This window comes from Anolis sagrei, chromosome 1, assembly GCF_037176765.1.
Source record: "Anolis sagrei isolate rAnoSag1 chromosome 1, rAnoSag1.mat, whole genome shotgun sequence".
Taxonomy (NCBI): domain Eukaryota; kingdom Metazoa; phylum Chordata; class Lepidosauria; order Squamata; family Dactyloidae; genus Anolis; species Anolis sagrei.
The window spans coordinates 201,884,603-201,910,102 of NC_090021.1; the positions used below are offsets into that span (position 1 = coordinate 201,884,603).

Here is a 25,500-nt window from a genome sequence, read left to right on the forward strand (position 1 = left end):
AGGGTGGCCCTCCACATTTGCAGGTTTAGCTTCTGAGGATTTGATTATTGGTGGTTTTTTAAAATATGTTCTCACTAGGACTCTTTTGCAGTGGAAGTTGCTCATAGAGTTGCAATGGAGGACCTGGGGATTCCTGAAGAGGACACCTCTCTACAATCTTACTAGAACAGAGCTTCTAAAACCTTTCCCACTTACAATACTTTCCCACCTGATATTTTTTTACATGACCTCAGATACACACACACACACACACACACACACAACATTTACTAAGAATAAACCAGCATTTTCAAATTTTGCCAGACTGTCTGATTTTCCTTTTGTAGAGTATAGCTGAAGCATTTTTGTCCACTGTAAACATTTCATGTTTTTGCCAACAGATTTGTGTAAATGGGTGATATTCAGAAACCTTTTAGTGTTATCAAAGTTTTTGTGACCCTAACATTGAGCTAAAGAGACCCAATTTGGGCTTGGGACCCATAGGTTAGCAACCTCATCACACAGTTTAATTTTCCCATTGTATATCTAAAGTGGGCTCCATGGCAAAAGGGGAAAGGATGCAGCATACACTGTTGCTGCAGTAACATGGGAGGTCCAAACAATGCCTCTGTTGTTTATTCATTCAGTCGCTTCCGACTCTCTGTGACCTCATGGACCAGCCCACGCCAGAGCTTCCTGTCGGACGTCACCACCCCCAGCTCCATAAGAGTCAAACCACAGGTAAAAGCAAATTTATTTGGGACAAAGCAGGTAAACCCTGCTTTGACCCAAATTAATTTGATACCCCCATTAGATCTGGGCCATTAGTTCCAGAAATGGGGATGAGTCCTATTTCCTATCTCACTTCTTTGGGCTTCCAAAAGCCCAGAGGAGTGATATGATGCTCACCCCCTCTCCATTTCCCCCAAAAGCCCTTAAAAGAATTTTTTTTTTATCAGGCTGCCATTAAGTTACTGCTGGAGTCCTCCTGGTGTATAGAAATGATGTTCCAGGAGATGGGGGAGTGATTTTGTTCCTGCCCCCCCCCCCCCCAAAAAAAAAATCTGAACGCATCATTTCTACTGTCAGGAGGACTCCAGCAGTACCTTAATGCAGCCCGGTAAGTTATTTTTGATTTTAAGGGTTTTGGTGCAGATTTGACTGCTGTCCAGAAGCTCCCTTATGACCTTGTCAGACGACTGCCGGAGATGCTCCGCTTCGTAGAGGGGGAAAGGGAATCTGGTGGCCCACTCCCCGCATAGCCTGGCTCTAGCCAAGGGTGATCAGATGGGGGAGGTGTGAGTGCACAACTTCCCCCTTGCATTTCAGTGGCAACATGGGAGCCCTCCCATGTTGCCCTGACAGTGGCATGCATTAGCTCCATCCTCCTTCACCCATAGAACCACACCAGCATCATCAGATGGGAGCCGACTGGCTCAGTGGGTGACTGGGACTAAATTGGCGCATGCTGCCAAATTTAGCCCCATGTGAAGAGGTCATACGTCTCAGCAAACTTGCATTTGTTTGCTTTGCTGTTTCAGTAAACTTCTAGAGGCAAGCTCAGGGCCTCCTTTACACATGCATGTTAAAAGCAGTTTTATATACTAATGTGTGTTTTCCCCTACTAATTAGAGAGAAATTACTGCTGCTGTGCGTTGTACCATGGTTTTGGATTATTATTTTGAATTGCTTAGCAACTAAATAACATTATCTTCCACTACTGAAAAAATAGTCTTCATTAGGAGAGCACAGTCAATGCTTCATATAGTATTTTGAATGCATCAGGCACTTGTTAGATGATTGAATTGATTGCAAATTAATTTCTGAAAAGCCTCTATTTTTGAACCAGAAATAACTGGATGGTTTTAAATCTAGAGCTACAAAACCTGTCTTGTTTACTGATGTCCATTAGTGGCTTCAGTTGATGAAATAGAGATTGATTTTATATTTTCGATAAGGGAAACATAGTGATGGCACAATGTTGAGTTTCATTTTGGCCAGACCTGAATCATACCATATCTCTTAGTAGTAATGCACTATTAATGTTTTCTTTGCATTTCCAACAGAGATTATGAGTTTATGCTCCTCACATTTTGGTGCCTCTGATGGCCTGCCTCTGTGTGTTAGGGTACAGGCTTAAAAATAAACTTCGTGACCAGCAGACAGAATGTTCTGTTTTTCAGAACTTCCTTGTGTTTTCTTCTTCTCTCCAGACAGAGGCATCAAACTCTTGATCAATCTCTCAGGAGATTAATGTCTGACATCTTACCTACTTACTTGGAAATATGTTCAATAAAAACCAGTGGTCCATGTTTCCAAGTACATGCACTAGGATGCAAGGAAGAAGCAAAGATCAGATTTCAAACATGATGTGTAATGTAGTCCCCACTGGTCCAACATTTGAGAGTATTTTGATCATGGTTATGACTTAAAATGAGCTCTGTTGGATCAGACCAAAGTTGCTTTTTGGCTGACAGCATCCTTCCTATCACAATAATGCCTATAGAGAGCCTACCAACAGTTGTGGACACTAGTTTTTGGGGGTTGTGTTCCAAGATATACATGTTTGACCCCTTGGGTTGGGGAGCGGGAAGGGTCTCCAGTGCTCTTTAGTAGCTGTATGAAGCTACTAGGTATGGCCATTATAAGTTTGGAGAGACATAATGTTTGTATACTTAATGACTTTCAGCTCTATTTTCTCTTTATTTCTCAATCAAGAGAAGCCTTGCATGACCTAGGCTGGGATCCAAATGAGTATTTGTCCTGATTGAGAAAGCCTGTCAGTAAATCTAGGAGGATGTAGTTTCCCTCTCCACACAGTTTATATATGCTTACAGTTGGATACTCTCCTTGTTCTTCTCCCCCAACAATTGATTGGATTTTTAGAAACTGCCCTGAAAGGTATCTTAGCCTTCTGGAAGCAATACTGAGGACATGTGGAGTTGCTTCCTTTTATATCAGTGGTTCCTAAACTTTTTTTTGACCTAAAAATGAAAACACCAAGAATTTTTTTTTGGTTGGACTGAGTTATTATCCATTGATTTTGTAAAACACTCATGTAAAAAAAAAAAAAGAAGGGGAGGGAACTGAAGTTTAAAAAATACAAAAACTGGAGCGCGAGATCCAAGAAACTGCCCCCAATGGCTTTCTCTCATCTCCTTGACACAGGCGCATGGCCACAAGGAAGGGGGCATGGTCAGTGGAGTGTTGCAACAGTGTAATAACGGTGAGGCCGCAGACCATATTTTAGTTCTTGCTCACCACTGGTGGTCCACAGACCACAGGTTGGGAACCACTGTTCTAGATCTACTGCTGGGCTTAGTCAATTAATTCAAGTACCCAATTGGGCCTGGTTCTTCAGTGATTCTTCGTTACCGTGATGGGCTGGATGAGAAGAAATAATAACAACAACAACAACAACAACAACAACACTTTATTTATATTCCGCCCTTCTCATCCCGAAGGGGACTCAGGGCGAATCACAAGCACACATGCACAGCAAACATTCAATGCTGTTTGTATAGACAGTACACAGTACACAGACAGAACAGAAGGAGGTTTTTGTGTCGTGCCACAGGGGGTGCTGTCGTTCCATCCTTTATGACGAAGAGCCGTCAGGACTTCCTCATTTCAGCATTTTCTCATCTTCTTTTTCTTTATGGCATTGTAAAACACCTCACTTGCATTTTTTAGCAGTACCTAATTTGTCTAATTACAGCTAAAGCTGTTTTCGAACTGCTTAGGTAAACAGTGGGCAGGGCTGATGGTTGGCTGCCACACCAACCCAGGGTTCGAACTTGCAACCTTTCGGTTGATCGTTCTTATAGTTGCTGATGATTTACCAGCTGTGCTAAACCTCCGGTTTGCCAGAGCAAAATCCAAGTAGTAGAGCAGACACTGGGAATGTGGGCTGGAGGTTTACTCATCTCCCTGGATTAACAATCTTTCCATTTATGGGGTATTCCTGGATCTATAACTATACAGTATCCAAGGAGAGGGGGAGAAAGAGATGTTCCTGAATTTATCATGGAAACAGAAACCATGGATAATAGTGAACTCTGTTGAAATGAAAGACTTCTGCTGGAAGTTACTATAGAGTCATGCTGGAGGACCTAGTAAATTCCTAAAGCAGTTTTTCTAGGCATTTACTAAGTTCTTTAGCACAACCCAATGGTAACCTCTGGTGGAAGCATACCAAAGTATCACCTGGAGAAGCTAGGAAATTCTTAAAGAGGAAGTATTTTGTCAGATGCGGGTACTGTTTATATAATGCTGATTATATATGGGCCTACCTCTAAGTTGCCAGCTAGTCGAATGCAGCCCTTAGATTGCTGGCATTCAATTGCATGTGAGCAGCAACAAAGATGCTGAATAAAAGGAGTAAGCGAAGGCTAAGATTTGGCAGAAGGGACCATATGTGAGAAGGTAGTAAAAATAGTAGAAGGACAAAGTTGACTTAAGAATCAGCTGAATCCAGCGAACCAACAGAATATAGCTCTTGAATGGAATGAGCAATAGGATACTAGGGTTGGATCAGGAACAAGCACAACAGAAGTAAGATAATGATCAGACAAAGAAAATTCAGTGACTGAAAAATGAGATAGAAAAATTCTTAATAAGAACAAGAGCAAGACAATAGCCAAGGGAATATGTAGAAAAATTAAAAAAAAATGTAAGACACCAGGATCTTAGGAATCATTCACATGAAAAGAGAGAATATAACCCAAGAGAAAGAAAATCACCCAAGAATCAAAATTAGGAATAAAAGTTGATGGTAAATGTCTGCATTCTGCAGGTGAAGAGGTAAGAAGGGCCTCACAGTATTGAAAAGCATATTCCCTAGCTTTAGTGACAAGCTGTGTTATGTTTTCAGTAGATTGCATCATCTTTTTATGGCGATGCTATGAACCACTTGGCCAAATAAGAAGTAGTATGCAAATGTTTCTAATAAATAAACCAATTAATAATACCAAAGAGTGCTACTCGAGCACTCTGCCTGGTTACTCATTGCCTGAAGGCTCTTCTCCATCTGTTGCACTTCTTATTCATTTACTCTGTAACATCTTGTCCTGCATCTGCTTTTGAAACAGTGTGTATTAATAAATCTGCCATAGCACCTTCCATTAAATATAATAATACTGTATCAGTGTTATCGTGAATCTGTTTACACTTACTCTAGGCTAGAGGTTTGAATTAATTTGTTGATTAGCTGTCACATTACCAACACTAGTTTTCCCTAGTGATTTCACCTAACCTAGATTCCCCATTTAATGTTGAAGGTAAATATGCTTTAGAGAATTAGATCATTAGAATTTGATAGGGCAGGATTTTCTCTTCTGTCATTTTTATTAAAATAGAAAGGCCTGGAAAAGAAGTATTAGCACTGGAAAAGAAATGTTCTGTTGAACAGAATAATCTGTGTACTTTCTTTGAAAAGATAGCAGGGAGGGATGGTCGAAAGAGAACTTTCTGTAGCCCTGATTGAAGAATTTATTTATTTATTTAATGCATATTTCTCCTTGCTCCCAGTATGGCATGCAGTGTTGCATACAATTTTTGAAAAATGCATAATACAACTAAAAAACTATCCAGACAATTTGATGGGGAGAATTTGAGATGCAACCATAACCTATGTCTCTTCCTTCTCCCATGGTGGTAATAGAGGTAAACAAGCACCTATGGTGATTGGTAGATGCCAGATATAGTTTGTGGTTGCTGGAGAGTATCCAGCAGTTGAATCTCTTCCAGCAAGTCATTCAACAATTTGGGGGCAGCTGAAGAAAAAGTCTGTGGTTGACAGTCGCCAGCCTGGTCCTGGCTGATTGAAGACCTGGGTGTAACAGCAGATTATACAGATGGTGATCCTGTCAGAAACCTGAACCAAAATCATATGTGGCCATTACTAGATCCAACATTAACATGGGCCCCATCTACCTGGACTGAAAATGCAGGCTTGATCCGGCATCCCATCATTTGAATGAAGTTTCCTATTTCTAATAGTTAACATCATCAAATTAATTTTCAGACCCAATTTTCAAAGCTCCAGTCTATCTGAAACTCATTTATGTTCAGCATCATTTATTATTGGAATGGTTGGCTTCAAGGATAAGAACAGACAAAAAATATACTGCAAACACCATTGGTTTATATGCATATCAGAGCCTCGCCAAATGGGGTTAGGGCTCTGTTAGGACTGCTGCTTCCAGGATGGACCTAGGATGGATCCCACTGGAGCCTATTACATGACGCAGGTCTACTTCCAGTAGGACTCCATCCTGGAAGTGTCATAGGACGGAGCCCTGGCAGCCTGAGTGCCTACCCATGTTCTCATTTGCTAAGCTGGGGATAGCACGGGGGGAAGCCAGGCAGTGACAGTTTCCCCCATGTGATGGAGAAGGGAGCGATGTGGGGGTGCTTATCACCACTTTCCCCTGTTGCGTAAAGGATTTGCCTCTTTGTCCCCTGGATGCCCCTGTTGTTCCCGGCTTAAAGTCATCAATGTGTTCATTAGTCAAGATACATCTGCATCAGATGTTTAACTTCAGAGATTTGATAAGATGCTGAACTTCAAAAGACTAATATGTATGAACACAGAAATACTTGTTTAAGAAAGCACCCCATATCTGTCTCTAAAGGCAAAATTGAAGTCTTGGTTTTTTTTCCAGATGGGGATCAGATACTACAAATTAGGTGTTGTCTCTTGTAAATAGGGGCAGTTTGCTCATTTGATCCATCATTACTGTTGCTGCCCCCAAAGTGTCCTGAGAAGTGTTCTTTTTTGAGAGCACAGATAATTTGGGTTTCTTCTTACATGTTGTTTGATTTTTTTGAGTGGCAGAGGAATGTTAGCATGTCTTCTTAATAATTGGAATACGATATTACAGTCTTGTATTATCTGTTGAATGTTATTGTATTGATATGTGGTTCTGATATACTTATTGGCGTAAGCCTTCTACATGATGTTCTATGAGTGTCTAGGGCTTTCATGTCAATAGTGTACCAGTGCTATGTGCAAATAAGTAACTTTGTGTCTTAGTTGTGAGATAAGAGTAGGATACAGATGATAATGATGATGATGTATAAGTTATGGTAGTAAAGAGGCAGCTGGCCATGCCCTGACATTTATGTTGCCTTCCTCCTCCTGCCAGGATTCATTCACAATGAATTTGGATACTATAGAAATGTGACTCCACCCTTTGTAGACTTCTTTAAAAGAAAAAACAACAACATCAAAATTCAATACATGGCTGAGGAGAATATGACAGAGCTAATAGCGCTTTACAACATGTGGAACCTACCCTCTTTTTGTGAGCAATGTATGAAAAAGGTCCATACTAGTGTCCTTGGGACATTTCTTTTTCATGTAGCAGTGAGCAACAGGTCTCAATGCTCATCTTATCAACTGTGACATTCCATTTGCTGGAGGATTTATTGACAGAAGCTCAGTGCTTGCTTGCACACAACAGAGCAATTGACTAAAATTAGGGCAGTAAGTGTCACTTTATCACCGTGTATCTTCCAGTTGAAGTTGACTTGTGACCTTTTGGCCTCTCCTATATTTATTATCATTGCAGTGCAGTATGTGGTGTTTTTTTATAGGTAATAAAACACATATCTTAACATTTTGGAAAAACATTGTGTATGTTAATGTGGCATATAATCCCACTTCCTCTCCAAACATGTTTATTAGGTGTATGCATAAAAGGAGAATAAATTTAGTCATTTGCTTATGTGTTGCCAAGCCATGTCAGAATGTGGTCAAGATGGCAAAGGTGATTAATGAGGAAGAACAAATGAGCTTGGAGAAACTGAAGGCAATTTTAAGCCAAATATTTTTGGAACAGTTCGTGAAACATCAGAAAGGAAGATGTCACTATCTTAGCCACCTATGTGGACAATTTCAGATTTTGTAGTACTAGTATTTCAGATTCAAAATTCGAAATAAGAGATGCTCAGTCTATATCAAAGCTTCAACTGATGCTGTAAGGTTGCTACTTCCCATGGTGCTGCTGAAATATGACAAACTCTATATGGAATTACCAAGCCTATGGCCTTTCCTTAGCCACTTCTACTCTTGAAACTAGGGGTAATTCCAGTATGTGTGTGTGGCGGGGGGCTGTAGCAAAGGCTACTGGGACTTTTCAAACCAATAACTCCAGGCGAGGAACCCACAAAAGGGTTCACTAGACCATAGGTGTTTATGGCCGGTACCTGTGTATGGTAATCCTTGATGGTGTTTGTTTTAAAAAATGTCTTACAGAAATGTAAGAGATAAACAAAAATGTATTTATTTGTTTGGTGCTTCAGCTTCTACCAAGCAACATATAAACTTTATAAACTTAATTTAGTGTCCCACTCACTGTTCTCATTGTTATCCACTGCTCGGAAGATATCCTTTTAACAATAATAATTAGTCCCTGTAACAGTGATGTAAAACGATTCTTGGTGGCACCATCATGACCTTTTTGACTTATTCTTTTACTTAAAATGAGAGAGGCCTTAGAATGCTATAAAATTCTTGGGGGGAAAACCACCCTCTAAAATATCCTGGAAAAGTAACTTTGAAAGCCAAGACTCATTGCATTAATAAAGCCATGCTGTTCTTCATTTTGCATATTTTGAGATATAACGTGGTGATGCCTATGTGAACGAAAGGTTACAGAGGGAATACAAAGGAAACTGTTTCATCACCTCACTACTTCTGAGTTCTGCTGTCATCCCTGCACTCACACACAGACCCCAAATATATCTTCCTATGAAAGTCTGTTTCTCATTTAAAAAAAACTCATCTCATGTTTACATGGCACTATCTCTCACCAGAGGTTCCTTCTCAACATGTTCAGTTCTGTAGTATTCTCCTCTTTCACTAGAGGTCCTCTGTGAACCATCCAGCCTCCTCTCTCTCTCTTCCCTGTTCAAGGTATTTTTCAATATTTCATTACATCTTAATAGATATAGAAGGTTTTTGCCCTTGATCAGGAACTTGAGAAACAACAGGTGTTTCTGTATAGAGGTTTTACCATGTAGTTGAACTGTCTCATTCATGGAATTTTATAAATGTTTCATGACTTTTACATGATGCCGCCTACCCATTATTTATGGTTGTACCTTCAGATCATTTCTGATTTATGGAAGTCCTAATGCAAACCTTTTGTGGAATTTTCTGAGCCTGAAAGTTAGTGACTCACCCAAGATCACTCAAGAAGTTTCCATGGCCAAGTGGGAATCTGAACCTGGACTCAAGAGTTGAATTCCTGTGCTCAAACCATTGCACCACACTGTATCTCAGTCCTTCTGTATTTTCCAGCTGCTTCTCCAGTCTCTTTTCTCAGATGGATTAGCTGTCCAGTACTTGGAGCTCTCTGTATGTAAGAACCCAATGATCAAAGTGGACACCCTTTCCCCATCTTTTTTTTTTACAGAATTATTTGAAGCTGGAGTGACACAGAGGTCTCCATCAAGCTGATGACCAATTTCACTGCTTTTAACCACTTTCCTAAAAATATATCTTTGTGAGAAGATAGTGGTTTGCATGTTGACTTTGTTTTATCTTTTTCAGGTCCAGATACTTCGATCAAACCTAAGCTGGGTCCTGTAGAGTTAACTGTGATTATAACTGTACCGGTATGTGTCTTATGTGTGGCTTTAATGCTGGCTTTTTACACATGCCAAGGCCACAACTGCAAGCTGAGGAAGAAAAGAAGGCCCAATATTGAAGAACCACTCTCTGAATGCAATCTGGTGAATCCAGGGAAAACCCTCAAAGATCTCATTTTTGATATGACAACGTCAGGTTCTGGATCAGGTACATGTCTGTATTTGGAAGAATCAGAGCTTGCACGACTTCCATATCCACGTGTAAATGTATCTTACATTCTAGATGGATGACAATAAATAACCAAAACTCAATACAACCCAAAACATCAAAACCTACAAAATCAAGGCAGACCTTTAAAAATCTGTATCAAGGAGAAGGGGATGTACAGCAATTATGCAGTCATGTGTGCAGGTTGAATGCCAAAACCTGTTCTTCTATTGCTAAATGATGGGAGCTGATGTAGATGTATTTTTTCCTTTGTTATGAGATTCCAGACTCATATAAAAATGTATCATTGAAAGAAATTCCTTCAGTTATAGAACTGCCTCATCAACTAGGAAGGAAGGGTGAACTAGATTTGTTCACTAATTTACTCTCATGCTTCTGTCCATTTTTCATGTTAGGAAGTCCAAAAGTGCTTTTTGTGAGCTGGGAGGCATTATATATACAATTTTAAAATAGAATAAATAACATAACAATTTGTTATTATTTTATGCCCTTTCTGATTCCTGCTACTCTAAGGCAGCCCTATCATCAGAATTTGTTCAGAGGAGGTTTGACTTTGCCTTCCTCAAAGGCTCAACACCACATTATGGTTAACCAACCTGACACTTGACTAGAGCAATGACTAATACACACACAGACAGCTCCTTACTTACCCACGTTGCCTGAGTTGGGCAATAAAAAGTACAGCTGTATAAGTTCTTCTGATGATCTAAAAATAGACTCTTCATTTATGCTCCAGTTAATGAGATGTTGCGTATGTTGACTACAGTGCCAAACACACTGGTATCATGTGAAAAATTCTGTTTGTTTTTGTGTGCCTTCAAGTCGCTTATGACTTATAAGACATGGTTTTCTGGGGGGACCTGAAAGTGCATGACTTGCCCAAAGTCACCACTGCATTTAATACCTGAGAAGGGAATCGAACTCTGATCTTTAGTTGAAGTCCAACACTCAAACCGCTTTGCCACACTAACTTTCTGTTACCTTATCCTTAAATCCTATCTCACATACAACACGTGGCATATTTTTTCTATCTACCACTTGGATTATAGGTAGAATCTCATCTATTAATGATCTAATATACACATCAGTGTATATTGTACAGTTGTGTGGGTTTATAGTGCCATACCCAATAGGCTTCTAGTTTTTCATGAAGATTCAATACTGTATATTATCCAGAACACTTATGTAGTATTGTAGGCATATCCTGTTATTGAAATGTGTATAAATACAACATAGAAGCACCCCTCTCCCCCATATCTATTGATTCTGCATCCAAATAATCTTAAAAACAAACCTTGACTTTGCTATTTTATATAAGGGATGCGGTTTATGACACCACTGTATATAATAGGACTTGAACATTTTGGTATCCATGAGAAGTCTTGGAACTCAACCCCAGTGGATACCAAGGTCTCTCTGAACATATATATTCCTTGCCTCTTAAATAAGTAACAAGAAAAATGTCTTAAAGGTAAACAAATAATATTGGTTTCTTAGAACCACTGTGATTTGGGGGAGAAAAATTATTTGCCATGACAAAAACACCCTAAATGCCCTTAGTTACAAATATCTGTCTTTAGCATATTCTGTGTATATCTCCACTGAGGTCACATTTACTAGGAAAAAGCATTGTCTTTCCAGTGATATCTGGCTATAAGCCAAATATGGAAGAGGCTCATGATTATTCAACTCCAGCAGCTGAAGTCTTTGCAGGATTTCTAGACTATTTTATGTATATTTGTGAAATGCAGATGTTTTTGTTTCAAAGATCAAGGTCATGCTGACAGTTCATGGCTGTTTTCTGAGCCAGTAATTTAAAATGGTTTTGAAATAAGTGTAGATTGAGAGTAATGTTCTTGCTTCACACTATGCCTTATGTGTCTTGAGGACAGGACTTGAAATTTTATTTATTTTAGGCTGATTATCTTGAAGTTCTGGCCTCCCATAGGACCTATTGGTCAGTTGTTTTTTTTCTTAAAATATAATTAATTTTAATGGCACTATTTGTGAATCTTGATTAGCACCTTCAGCACTTTACATAGCTACTGCCTTTATCAGGCACCAACAGGGATTTGAAGGCTTGGAAAAAAAAAAGCTTCCCTCCCAAAAAACAGGAAAAAGACCCCCACCATTTATTTATGAGCCTTCACAACTATAGCCATCATTCTGGATGCTATAATTTTATCAGTCCCTAATTTTAAATAATCAAAGACTAAAATGATCACAACAAACTTATTCTCTGTCCGTCTCTAGAGAGTGAGATAAAATTTGCTATTGATGTGAGATGTGATCCCATAATACAGATTTTATTTCTGTGATGAAGATGGCTGGGTATTTTCCACCATTAACATTCATAATATGCATTGAATAAATGTATCAGTATATACAGAAAATATACACACGACTTTTAAAATAATGCACTTGAATTACAGACTACCCCACATCTTGCTTGTAAGACCACTTAATGAGCTTAGATGTTTTTCATTCCCAAAGCTGATAATAAGGCTGTTATTCTAAGGCAGTGGTTCTCAACCTAGGGTCCCTAGATATTTTTGGTCTTCAGCTCCCAGAAATCCTAACAGCTGGTAAACTGGCTGGGATTTCTGGGAGTTGTAGGCCAAAACACCCGGAGACCCACAGGTTGAGAACCACTGTTCTAAGGTCCCTTCCCCACAGCTGAATAAAATCCCACATTAACTGCTTAGAACTGGGATATATGGCAGTGTGGACTCAAATAACCCAGTCCAAAGCAGATATTGTAGGATTTTCTCCCTTGATATTCTGGGTTATATGGCTGTGTGGAAGGGCCCTCAATTCACAGTAGGCTGCTTGTGGGAATAATTTTACCCCACCAGGCCCACAATATTCCTGTTATATTTCCGCAAGCCTGAGAATATCTCCATGCCAATAGAAGGCATACAACTGAAGAGGAATCCTGTTTTATGCAATGAGGATTTTCCTATTAATTTTAACACATTGTGAATCTTACAGATCAGAGGTAGGTTCTGTACAGGAACTATTGTGAGACACTGATTTTTAAAGGTTTTAATGAAATTTAAAATAGTGAAGACTATATTATACAGACATTTGTATTTCTGCTGACAGGTTTACCTCTACTTGTGCAAAGAACAATTGCCAGGACTATTGTCCTCCAGGAACTGGTAGGAAAAGGTCGATTTGGTGAAGTATGGCGTGGGAAATGGTGTGGCGAAGACGTAGCTGTGAAGATCTTCTCCTCAAGAGATGAGAGGTCTTGGTTTCGTGAAGCAGAAATCTATCAGACAATCATGCTGAGGCACGAGAATATCTTGGGGTTTATTGCTGCTGATAACAAGGGTAGAGTACTTCCAAACAGTTTCACAATGTTTGTCTGATGCTGGATTTGCCTGGTGGATTTTTTTTTTCATGGGTGCTCATGGGAGAGAGGGATTTATGGAAAAAATTGAGATACGTAATTCTACTTGTACAACAGATTAGGAAAGGCTGATTTATAGTTATCTGGAGTTAGTGAAGAAAGATAAGTTGCATTCCGTGGTACTTCAGCAAACTCCTCATAGTTGACCCTAACATTACACAGAATCAGGCAGCTGTCTAAAGGATAACCTCTGGCCTGCTTCTCTTGAACTCTCTGGTCATTCTTCTCTGTCTGGAGATGGAGCTGTGTTCGTCACTTAATAATGTCTGCTCCCTCAAGTGTGCAAAACATTATTCAATTATCATGTGGTAGTTGTCACAGGGAATGGAGAAGAGGTACCATCTTGTCCTTTGTCTCAAATGGCAAAATTATCTTGTGCTCTGCCTGGTATTGTCATTACAGTAAAAACCCCATAACTGTGGAACCTATAACTGTGGCTTCCAGGGGGAAAATTGTTTCTTTAGAAATTCATTAGGCTTCCCTTGCAAATCACCACAAAGCAGTGTTGGAGGGTCCAGCAAATTTCTAGACAGACTGCCTCTTCAAGACAACTCTTTGGTATGTTGGGGCCTGAGGTCAGCTAACTTAATGTTGTTTGGTTATATCCAGTTTCAGATAGCCATGGCCTAGGAAGAAATGTATCTTCCATTAATATGAAGGTCTTACAGTACTCTTGTATGAACGTGGTTGATAGTCATGATTACCTTTTGAGACTGTTCATTGTGGAAATTGGATGGTCACCAGAGAGAAAAACTATTCTTTAGTTATGCACTGATTATTGAATTCAAAATCAAGGGAGACCTATTTGCTGCTTTGCTCATTATTCTCTAGGAGCTGGGTAATGTCTACTCTGTGTATTTGGGCTTTGGGAACATCTTTTGATATGACTTTTTAAATATGCTTTCTCATGCGAAGTCCTGCTCCTTATGGTAATGGTCTTATCACTGTTTTTGATATTGTATTTCAATAAATCATTGCACTTTTTGTCTACATGCCCTGTGAAATACACAGTAAAACATTTAACATTTCACCTAAAGCCGATGGTCTCGGGAACAACTGTAATCATAATACACTGATGACTGAAAGCAGCATTACGGTTGAAGAATGATGAAAAGTTAAAAGTACAGTAGAACAGCATTGCCCATCTCAAACAAATTAAGGAAGGAAACAATTTCCACTCTTCCTCCTTCTATTCTTATTTTGGGGATTCCACAAAACTAGGTGTTGCTACCAGAAAGGTTGTGTCTTAAATATCCACCACCTTGGTCCCTCCAGTTTTTGGGACATGAACCTCTTTGAGTGTGTCTGTGTCTAACTGTGAATGGTATGTGTGTCCACATATGGGGATTAATTGGGGGATGAGATCAAGTCCTGTTGACTTAAAATTTCTCATTCTTTCATACAGAGTTTTCCAAACATTTCATGTTGGTGACATTCTTTCTAGATATCGATAATTTTGCTACACAGTAATTGAGTTTTACTAGCAAACTGGAGATGAAACCAACCTCTTATAAGAGATACAGACACATACACAACATGTGGGGACACAACATATTTCACAAAAACCTTTCATTTGTATTTTAGAAAAAAAATATGATTTGTAAGATAGTAACACATTTCTATGATGTTTGTCATTTCTTGTTACCTGTATGCAACATGCCCACACACTGCAGCCAACACACTAACATTTTGCAATGCATTGTTTTGATATCTCTGCTTTAATGTATTGATTTCCCCAACAATTCAATAATTCAGGTGAACATTGCCACTTTAATATGTAAAATTTCATTCTGACATAATTGATGCTTCCAGTTTTTGCAAATCTAGTGAATGTTGCATTGATCAAATTGTTGTGCCTTGCTGTGCTGTTCTGCCTGGTTTTAAATGTGTTTATGTCTCTTTCTACAGATAATGGTACTTGGACTCAGCTGTGGCTTGTGTCTGAATACTATGAGCAAGGCTCTTTGTTTGATTACCTAAACAGCAATACTGTCACGGCGGATGGGATGATTAAATTGACCTTCTCCATAGCAAGTGGTCTGGCACACCTTCACATGGAGATTGTCGGCACACAAGGTAGAAAGGCTCTTTCATGCGGATGTATCCACAATAAATTCACTGCAGATGTTGGCAGAGAGTCACTTGGATAGATGTCAGGGATGTATTTAGCTTGTAACGTTTACACAATATTCAATTAATTTAATTCACATCTTCAGTGAAGCTGGGACTTAAAACTGTTTGGGGAAAAACAACAAAATTGGGATGTTTTACGTACGATTTTAATCTATCTATCATCTATCTATCTATCTATCTATCTATCTATCATCATCATCATCTATATATCCATCCATCCATCCATCCATCCAACCATCCATCCTCGGGTGGCACTGTGAAGGAACCTTCTCACTCCAGTAGGTGCTCACTTTTATTGGGGTGTAAATTCCTTTGTGTTCCCATTATATTCAAAAGGAATTACTCCTGAATAAAACATTCATATGTTAACACTGTAAATGAATATCACAGCTGAATGAGAGTTGAAATTTGGGTATCTAAAGTTTTATATTCTGTTCACAACTTCACAGTGCCTTATTCTATCAGCATGAGGAATAGTACTTTACTCTCTTAGATTATTTAAAACAATGTTTTAAAAAACAAATGAGAGACATTTTTTAAAGTTCTGTGCACTTTGGTTTTAATTTCATGAATATATCAAGCAGCTACATCCTTATAATAATTTGCTGCACCACGAGAAAGCTGTTCAATAAATATGTAAGTGGCATAAATTCAAAGAAGGGGTGCTTTATATATTTGTAAGGACTGAACTGGAGAAGTTATTTAAGGGAAAGTAATATATTAAACCAATATAGCCAAAGAAGTATTGTGAAAAGGTATTTCTGATGTTTCTGGTGTTGTCTTTCTGTTTCCCTCCTGTCTCCCTCTCTCTTATGAACAACCAGCCTTCCACTTTAGTGGATTTAACTTTTGTGAATTTGACTGTGCATGGCTTTGATTAATATGATCTCTCGGGTAATCTTTAGGTGATTTAGTGCTACTCTGTGGTTAACTATTTTGCAAGCAAATTGTTGGAAAAGGGATCAGGAATAGAGAAAGGTCTTAAAGAACTTAAAGGCTGGCCCCTGCTTATCAATGCTGTTAATTTGGAAAAAATGGTGAAATAAATTACAAATAAATACAATCGACCCTTTCCCATTAGAAACTTTGGAAAATAAGGACAAGGCATTCTGGAACCTAATGAGATCCCTGAAAGAAAATGGTATTAAAAGGATAGGGGATCTCATGGAACCGAATGAAGAAATAACAAACTGGGACAAGATAAAAGACAAGGGTGGACAAGGGAACTGGATAGCGTGGTTAGGTTGTCCAGTAGAGCTCAGACCATGAAAAGAGGAGAGATAGCAGAAACCCCACTCGACAGAATGATTAAATAATTAAAAGGAAAATAGAAAAAGGGAAAGGAATTATTGGGTTATTGGTCAAGGAATTAATCAACTTATCTTACAACACAAAAACCACCCTTATAGTCAGTTGGAAACAAGAAGAAAACATTAGTGAGAAATTAATCAGGTCTTGGATTGACAGCATTCTGAGAATTAAATGTATGTGGATCAAAGAACCCCAATGGAAAATAATAACGAATTGGTATAGTACCCCCCTTCAATTAGCTCATACCATGGGAAATATTTCCAACATAATTGTGGGGCAATAGGTTCATTCTCCCACATGTGGTGGGATTGCAAAAAAATCAAAAACTATTACAGTGAAATAAGAAATATAATGGATGAAATAATAAGGGAAAAGTTAAAGTGGGATACAGTCTGATTCATGCCTCTTACTATACAGGCAAAGGAAGATAACAATAATTGGACAGAAATCCTAAAATATATGATAGCCGCAATACAGGCTAGACCAAGGATGGAGAGACAATACAAAATGGGATTTGGAAACTTGGAGGAATTATCTCTCAGAATACATAATCAATGATTTCATTAATCAAAGGAAAAATAAGTATATTAATAGTCATACAAATCAAGACTGGTATAGGAAATGGTCTGTTCTAGCTGACAAAATAGACAGAGATGATAGACATAGCATTTTGATCCAGGCTTTCCACATGGTTAAATTGATACAATGACATCATTTGGAATTGCTGTTCCAGGAGGGAGGGGGGAAATTGGGGGCATGGGTAATCGGTATTGTGTGTGTGTGTGTTAATGCAGTAGAATGTATTTTAATCTTAATGCATTTATGCTTTGCAGGTAAACCAGCTATTTCACATAGAGATTTGAAATCTAAAAATATTTTAGTCAAAAGGAATGAAACTTGTGCCATTGCCGACCTGGGTCTGGCTGTGAAGCATGATTCTGTGTTAAACACAATCGACATACCTCAGAACCCTAGAGTGGGAACCAAGAGGTAAGGCAGTCTATTTATCACTGGTTGCAGAACAATATTTTCCCTTTCAAAATTGTGTGTTTTTATCAGGGTTGATCTGAAATCTCAGATTATAGTCAGTGAACCCCCACTCCCCAACCAGAGTTCATGGTCCTATGACAAGTAAAAATGTTTCTTGCTACCTCATCACATGAGGTCTGGGCTCCAACATAGGATGCTTTCAACATGATGGAACCTATCACATGACACAGGGCTACTTCCAACAGAGTTCTCTCCTGGCTCCGTAAGGGAAAATGCGAAAGCGCAGGGGGAAGCTGGACGGTGACACTTGCCTCATGGGATGGGGAAGGGGCAATGTGGGTGATGCACAGTACTGGGTTCCTACACTGACTGCTGGATTAGTCCCGCTGCCCAACAAATGCCCCAGCTGTTCCCTGACTTCAGGACTTCAATGTGATGATGTCCATAGTACCATTCCCCTTACTCCGATTTGGTTTAGTGCCTTCATTTTGTAGAAAAATCTGAGCCCCTACATAAGCAGGAAAATATCCCTTGAAAACAAAAGCTCATGAGGGCTCTCTTGGCTTGTGTATCACATCTCCTTTCTGGTTTTCCAGTCAGCATCATCTACTTACTTTGTCTTTAGACCACATCTGTCCTCCTGCTTTTTCCCCCCCATCATAAAAACAGAACTTGTCATCTTAATTTCACCCCATCTGTCTGATGAAGTAGACGTAAGTCTACAAAAGGTTATACTACCAATGTTTTATCTGAGTTTGTTCCCAAGGTACCACAAGATTCCTTTGTGTCCTGATATTCCACACAAATGTCTATATCTTTAAATTGGAAATATATGACAATCCAGATGTTTTGGATGTTTCTTTTGTATTATTCAAAATGTATTGCTGTGTAGTATGTTGGAGTGCCTCAGTATCAGATGAGACTACATTAAGGAGCTCATCAGACTGAGCTGTCTCTTTTGTTCTGTTTTGCTGGCAATAACCGGCGAAACAGAAGGCGGCCCTGGAATCTCACAGTGACTCCCTCCTTCTTCCATCTCATGGCAGAATTGTGGCATGATGTGTTGTCACGTTTGTGCTTTCCCCATCAGACAGGGAAAAGCATCAAAATTGTGAAAAACACTGAGTGCTAGCTTGTGGGAGGCTTACCGTGGTGGCAAGGAAGCCTCTTTGCAATACTTCCTGCTGCTTCACCAACTGATGGGGAGGGACCATGGACTGCATTGAATGATGGGATCCATCAGGAGCTGTGGCCGAAGAGGACCCCTGGCATGGTCAGGGGCAAAAAAAACAAAACAAAAAAAAACCACAACAACAACCCTATGTGATGAAGTCCTAGGTGTGTGCCTTGCCTTATGTTAGCCTTTATTTCATTTTTGTCTTAAACTAGTCAGTAGATGATGGAAGTATCATGTTTGGCTATACATGAAGTTCAGTTTTTCACAAGCATCCCTTCCTTTAATGTCTCTGAAAGGATATATGTGCTGATTTTGAGACAAACTACAGCTTCAGGGCCATGGCTTTCATGGACATGAAGAATGGAGAGAGTTTTAATTCTTTCTTCCTTATTCTATAGTCTTGAGTGTGATAACCCCTTGTACTCATTTTATCCTCACCATCACTGTTAATTTTTATACTCTGCATTTCCCCATTAGATTGGTACTCGGTGGTGCCCAAATACATACAATATAATCAAAGCATGCAGAAATGTGTCTGTAAACCTTAGATCCCAGGATCCCATAGGATGGAGCCATAGTAGTTAGACTAGTCTGAAACTATGGCATCTATACAGTGTGAATAGTAATTAGGGAACACATATGGTGTGGAAACAACCTTTCTCTTCTTGTTAAAGGGTAGTCTCTTCTGACCAGCCCCTCAGCCTTTCTCCCTTGACTTATGTGTGTACAATATGCAGAGAAGTGAAACCCAGCATTATTGACAAGATATTTGAATAATGAACTTAACTTCTTTCTCTCAACAGTTCATAAAGCAATACAAGTGAATACATACGATGTTTATAGTCTTTTTCTAAAAATATCATTCCTTCATTTTAATCTTTGTTCGTGGTGATTGCTTCTCTGGTAAATCTCTAAATTCACACTTTTCCTGTATTTGGAAGGTACATGGCACCAGAAATACTTGATGACACAATGAATATGAATATCTTTGAATCCTTCAAGCGAGCAGATATCTATTCTCTTGGGCTGGTGTACTGGGAGATATCCCGAAGATGCTCAGTTGGAGGTATATTCTCTCTCTCTCTTATTAAGGGCATTAAGGCTCCACAAACTTTGTATGTAGAATTAATTTATTTAAAAACAATGTTTGCTACCCTGTTGAATCTTTATGAGACTGAGCTAGATTTAGGATCTTATAACTTTTTGGATTCATGGATATGGTCACTAATATTTATGGTCATAATAAACATGGCTCCACAAATGTGCCTCTTAAGCTAGGTAGGTAGGACCTTACCTGAAATGTTACTGAGACACTACAAGTCAGGACTCTGGGAAGTTTCATGACTGCAGCCATGCTCTCCCAGTCATGGGGTGCATTGATACAAGTAACTGCAAATGGAGCACAAGGAGTCTCTCCAGCTGCCCATTTCAACTTGACCCACAACCAAAGAATGCTAGAAATGCCATTTTTCAACACCTTAAACTGCAGTGCTTTGGAAACCCTTTGGTTTGGGCATTGCTAGGCTAAAAAGAAAGGAGGCCTTGACAGAAATAGCAACGACAATGGAGATTCATTGTCATCGCAATGCAGGATCATTGTCAGGGTATTGGAAGAATGAACATACTAAAAAAAGACCTTTAGACTGATGTTCCAGCAAGCTGGTGATTGATCAGGGTTCTTTGCTCCCTCCATCTATATGTTTTTGCCAACTTGTTTCCCATAAGGTTTGAAATGGGCCTGATAAAATGATTCTTGTACTGTATTTTTCTCATAGGGATTGTTGAAGAATACCAATTACCTTATTATGATGTTGTGCCTTCGGATCCTTCAATAGAAGATATGAGAAAGGTTGTCTGTGAACAAAAACTGAGACCTAACATCCCCAATCAATGGCAAAGCTGTGAGGTACGTTATTCCCCCCCTTCTTCATCTTTTAATTGCAGCTTTTGCAGCATATAATCTGAAAAGTGTACATTTAAAATCAAAGCAAAGTGTAGAAGCATATCAGCAAAGAGCATTTTCTTAAGTGGTTACACATTCATTCCTACCAAAGTGAAAGGATCAGTGTGGGGCAAAATTAGCTCTTTTATCTTTTCCAAATTGCTGGGCTTGTTTTCAGCTGGAGCTGTACTTTTCTTAGCGTTGTGCTTTCAAATGTTTTAAGTATGGCTTAATCTAATTTCTTTATTAATCATTTTGTTTTGTGCAATATTTATGTACCTCATTTATTTAATTTGAGCTATCTTGAAAACCCTAAAGTAGAGCTTTCCAAACTTTGGGCCACACCACATTAGTGTTTTGGCTGCAGTGTGTGTGTTGCGTGAACATAACACAAAACCTGAGTCTATGTGAAACAAGCAAACAAGCAATAAATCATTATATATATATATATATATATATATATATATATATATATATATATACAGAGAGAGAGAGAGAGAGAGAGAGAGAGAGAGAGAGGTTTCTATGAGATATGTCCCCATACATTACTACAATTTATGTATGTGCAGTGCCAGATTTACCATTGTGCTTCAGTGTGCTTAATCAAAGGGCCCCATTGGATCGGGGGGGGGGGGGGCAACTTCCTGCCAAACAATTGAATTTGCTTATGTGGTGCAATTCTACATTTGAAGGGGTTCTGTTTCGGAGTGATTCAGACAGGGCTGATAGTCTATGGGAGTGTGCCACAAAGCAGGCAGTGTAGGCATACTGAGCCTCCCTCCGTCAGGGCCCAAGGAAGGGGCCTCATAACTTAACTAGCACATGGTCTCATTTGTCCTAAATCTGACACTGTGTATCTGTCCCTAATTCTTATAAGGGGTTGGTTTGACTTCCGGTTTGCAAGTAAAACTGAATTACTGTGAAATGATACATGCCTAAAAAGTGAGTCCCCTTCCACACAGCCCTATATCTCAGAATATCAAGGCAGAAAATCCCACAATATTTGCTTTGAATGGGTTATCTGAGTCCACACTGAGATAAAATGAGATTTTCTGCCTTGATATTCTGGGATATAGGGCTGTGTGGAAGGGCCTAAAGTTACCAACATGAAATGCTTGGAAAGCTCTGCCCTAAATGCATTATCTCATCAATTTGTTAATTTAATGGGTTTTTGATAAATCAACTCATATCTAAGTTGTGTTGATGAAATGTATCTACTCTAACTGGAACTACCGAAGTATGCACCAAGACTATGCTTCCAGGAGAACTTTTGCCAGAGGGGTTTTTCTAGTTTTCAGCATTTTTTCCTTCCTTGTGGAAGGAATAGGACATGATATTCCAGAGGAGCTTCCAAACCCTCAAGAGCAGATAGAGGGATTTTAAGGGAGAAAACCCTTCCACAAATGGCAAAAAAATCAGCATTCAATTCAAAGTTTAATAATTAAAGCATAAAGAAACGTTAAACTATAATAATTTGATTTTGGGGCACTTAGAAACATTCTCTTGGCCACTAACAATTTTTTTATTGTCCCGAAACACTATAACAATTGTGATTATGCTTTCTTTGCATGGTCTTTGTTTTTCCTTTAGGCTCTTAGGGTAATGGGCCGCATCATGCGTGAGTGCTGGTACACCAATGGGGCAGCTCGTCTGACAGCGCTTCGCATTAAGAAGACCATTTCTCAGCTCTGTGTGCGAGAAGAGTCCAAGGCTTAAGTTTGCACACTTTCCAGAAAAGTAGAAGAAAGGAAACCCTATTGCCTCTTCTTTGATTTTGCTCTACCTCACATGATGCTAAGTACAGTATTTAAGAGCCCAAATCCCAGAACAGAAGATACAGAAAAGTAGCTTCTTTAGTGATTCCACTACATTATTATTATTTTGTCTTTTGAGGGAGGATTGTGGGTGAGTCGCTTGACTGGTAAATTAGAAGTAACTTTATAAAAGGAACATGACACATGATCCAGTAAGGGACCATTGACCTTGGGTTTTCTGGTGTTTTCTGCTATCAGCATCACAAAATCCTAGGACTCATCTAAGGACCAAGTATCTATGGGTAGGCTGTGTCACTACTGAAAAGACCTATTGTGGTTTCTGCTCATAGCATATCCTCCAGGATTTCACAAATGAAAACCGGGAGATATATGCCCAAGTAACACCAGATGGCTAAAGATATTAAGATGGCAAAATATATTAATGACACATGATTTAAGTGAGACAAAACAGTCTTATTTTGCCTGAGCCTATTGAGAAGGGCCTGATTCTGCTCTTCCTCTCCTCTTTCTCCTGTTGACTGAGTGCAATTGACTTTTCCACTTTGAACTTAGTTTGCAGTAACTGAGGTAAGCTGAGAACAAAAAGGGAGAGTAGGGAAAGGAGAAAAAATGGGACATTTTAAAAGCAGTTGAAAAAGTAGGACAGAATAATCAGAAATTGTGGCAGTTGGAGGGGATGCTGTGACAAGAAAAGCGATGAGGGAACAGGAACATTAATTGTTTTAGGTGGTGCTTCCATGCTGAATGTATTGGTTCTGATAGCATTTGCCTGACCTTTTTGTCCCTTCTGGACATCATATTCAGCTTAGATGAATAACTGAGACCTGCCCCATGAGGTCTCCCATGTTATTAAGAGAACTTACTTTATTATTGACCTTTTGGACTACAATTCCCAGAAGTTGTCCAGTGGCCACGCTAGTGGTGTTAATGGTGTTTTGGTTGTAGTAATCTGGGATGTTAATCCCGGCTCCAGTCTCATGACAACTTATGTACAGATTAGTGGTCGTTTACCGTATAAGACATAGGATTTTGAAAATCAGAGCACAGCCAAAGGGACATGTTTAGCTTTCCATATTCCTTCTGGTCTGCTAGGAGGAGTGATGTACCCCCATCTCCAAATGCATTAACATTCCCCCTCACTTCATAGGTTGTTGCCAGGCAAGACAGGCACTCCTGCTGATGGAAATCAGAATCTATAAAGAACTAGGGGTGCCTCTACACTGTAGAATTAATACAGTTTGACACGACTTTTAACTGCAGTTTGACACCACTTTTAACAAGCTGCAGTTTTACAAGGTCTTTAGCCTTCTCAACCAAAGGAAGCTGGTGCTTCACCATGATTTCACAGCACTGAGCCATGGCAGTTTGGTGAGGTCAAACAGCATCAATTCTGCAATGTAAATGCACCCAAATAGCTATAAGTAACATTTTATGACCAAAGAAAATGTGTATAAAATCAACCACATATTCCCTGCATCTTTGATAAAAGGATCAGGCAGAAGTTGACCTGAAAACTTCTGTCTAAGGCTCCTTCCACATTGTCCTTATATGACTCTGGATAAAGGACACTCATAATTCTGTATCCATACAACATGATTAAGGCATTGTGGTGGTTTGTAATGTGTCTGTGAGAGAGAGACAGAAATGTATTTCCTCCAACTGCCTACCAGAATTTTAGATGTCTAATCTCTTGTCTAGAGAGATAATATATAGTTTAACGAGATGGTAGTGCTTGTACAGTGAGCTATACGTCGGCCTTAGAACAGTGAATTTTTGAATAACACTTCCAAAATCCTCTATAAACACTCTGAATGTAAGTATGTAAGTTATAATTTAGATTACAAGGAGGAGAGAGTCACCAGTGGTGTTGCTGAAATGCAAGAATGTGCCTTGAACCAAATCTATATAAAGCCAAAGTTTGGTCAAGAATTGGCATCAATCACACATATGAATATCTGATACATGTCTTCTGTCTGAATAATATGGCTTATTGTAAGTATAGCATCTTTATCCGTTATTTTGATTTTTGTCAAATGGGTGCAAATTGGAGGTGCTAAGTAACTTGTTACAATGAACAAAGTGAAAGAGGAACTTGTCAAAGTCTTCTCTCTCTGCCTCCCTTCCCAGAAACACAGACCAGACCATTTCTGAACATTAATAAATAACTTTCCATATGTTATTCAGTGATTTTCCTACATTGAAAGGTTCTTTGATAATCTTTCTCCCACAATGATGAATAGTGGAACATTAGCTTGGGTCCAAATATTATGTATCTCTGTAAATGTGGCTGTGTTTAGGTGTGCTTTTTGGCTCCCAAACCTCTCCACACCATACCTTGCACCATTCTCTTTGGACTCATGTCTGCTTAAGGACAAGGGCGGTGATGGGAGCTATTGAGAAAAAAAGACGGAATGGAAAATGAGGGTGATTATCATTGGTACTGTTTGCTTTTAGTTTAGGATTCCAAAAACTGCACAAAAATTATTGTTGTCTTCTGTCAGAAAAAAATATTTAAGAAAAGAAGACTCTGTACAGATCTATGCACTAAAAAAGAGATAGAGAATGTATGACCATGCAGATGTTTTTGAACGGCAACATCCTTCATCTACCCTTACTAACCATATTAGATAGGGCTGATGGGAGTCACAGTTCAAAAATAACTTGAGGTCCTCTATTTCCCAACTCTGCTTTACACTCAACACCTGAGAGTATGATTTTCATAGAGGTTTGCTTCTTTTTGTGACAGACAACAATAACAGTGTGAACCTGTAGGTTGCGATGGTCCCACTGAATCATCAGAGGCCCATCTACACTGTCATATAATGCACTTTGAAAGTCACTTCAATGAAGTTAAACTCTATTATTTGAGTCTACACTTATATGGCAGTGTAGATGGTTCCTAAGGGCCAAAACAGGCGTTAATGGTGTGGCTAGCTGTTATTTCTTCTTTTT

The 25,500-nt window shown here is 39.1% G+C and overlaps 1 protein-coding gene across 1 annotated transcript in view; it reads left to right on the plus strand.

Moving 5' to 3' along the window:
* ACVR1C (activin A receptor type 1C) overlaps window positions 1-23,197 on the plus strand; it is a 47,702-nt gene extending 24,505 nt beyond the window's left edge. Inside the window, exons 3-9 of the mRNA XM_060777254.2 lie at window positions 9,539-9,784; window positions 12,911-13,141; window positions 15,129-15,296; window positions 17,498-17,654; window positions 19,773-19,897; window positions 20,607-20,737; window positions 22,364-23,197. Coding sequence (XP_060633237.2) covers window positions 9,539-9,784; window positions 12,911-13,141; window positions 15,129-15,296; window positions 17,498-17,654; window positions 19,773-19,897; window positions 20,607-20,737; window positions 22,364-22,489 — 1,184 coding nt within the window. The 3' untranslated portion in view covers window positions 22,490-23,197. The remainder of the gene's footprint in view (window positions 1-9,538; window positions 9,785-12,910; window positions 13,142-15,128; window positions 15,297-17,497; window positions 17,655-19,772; window positions 19,898-20,606; window positions 20,738-22,363) is intronic.
* The last annotated feature ends 2,303 nt before the right edge of the window (window positions 23,198-25,500 follow it).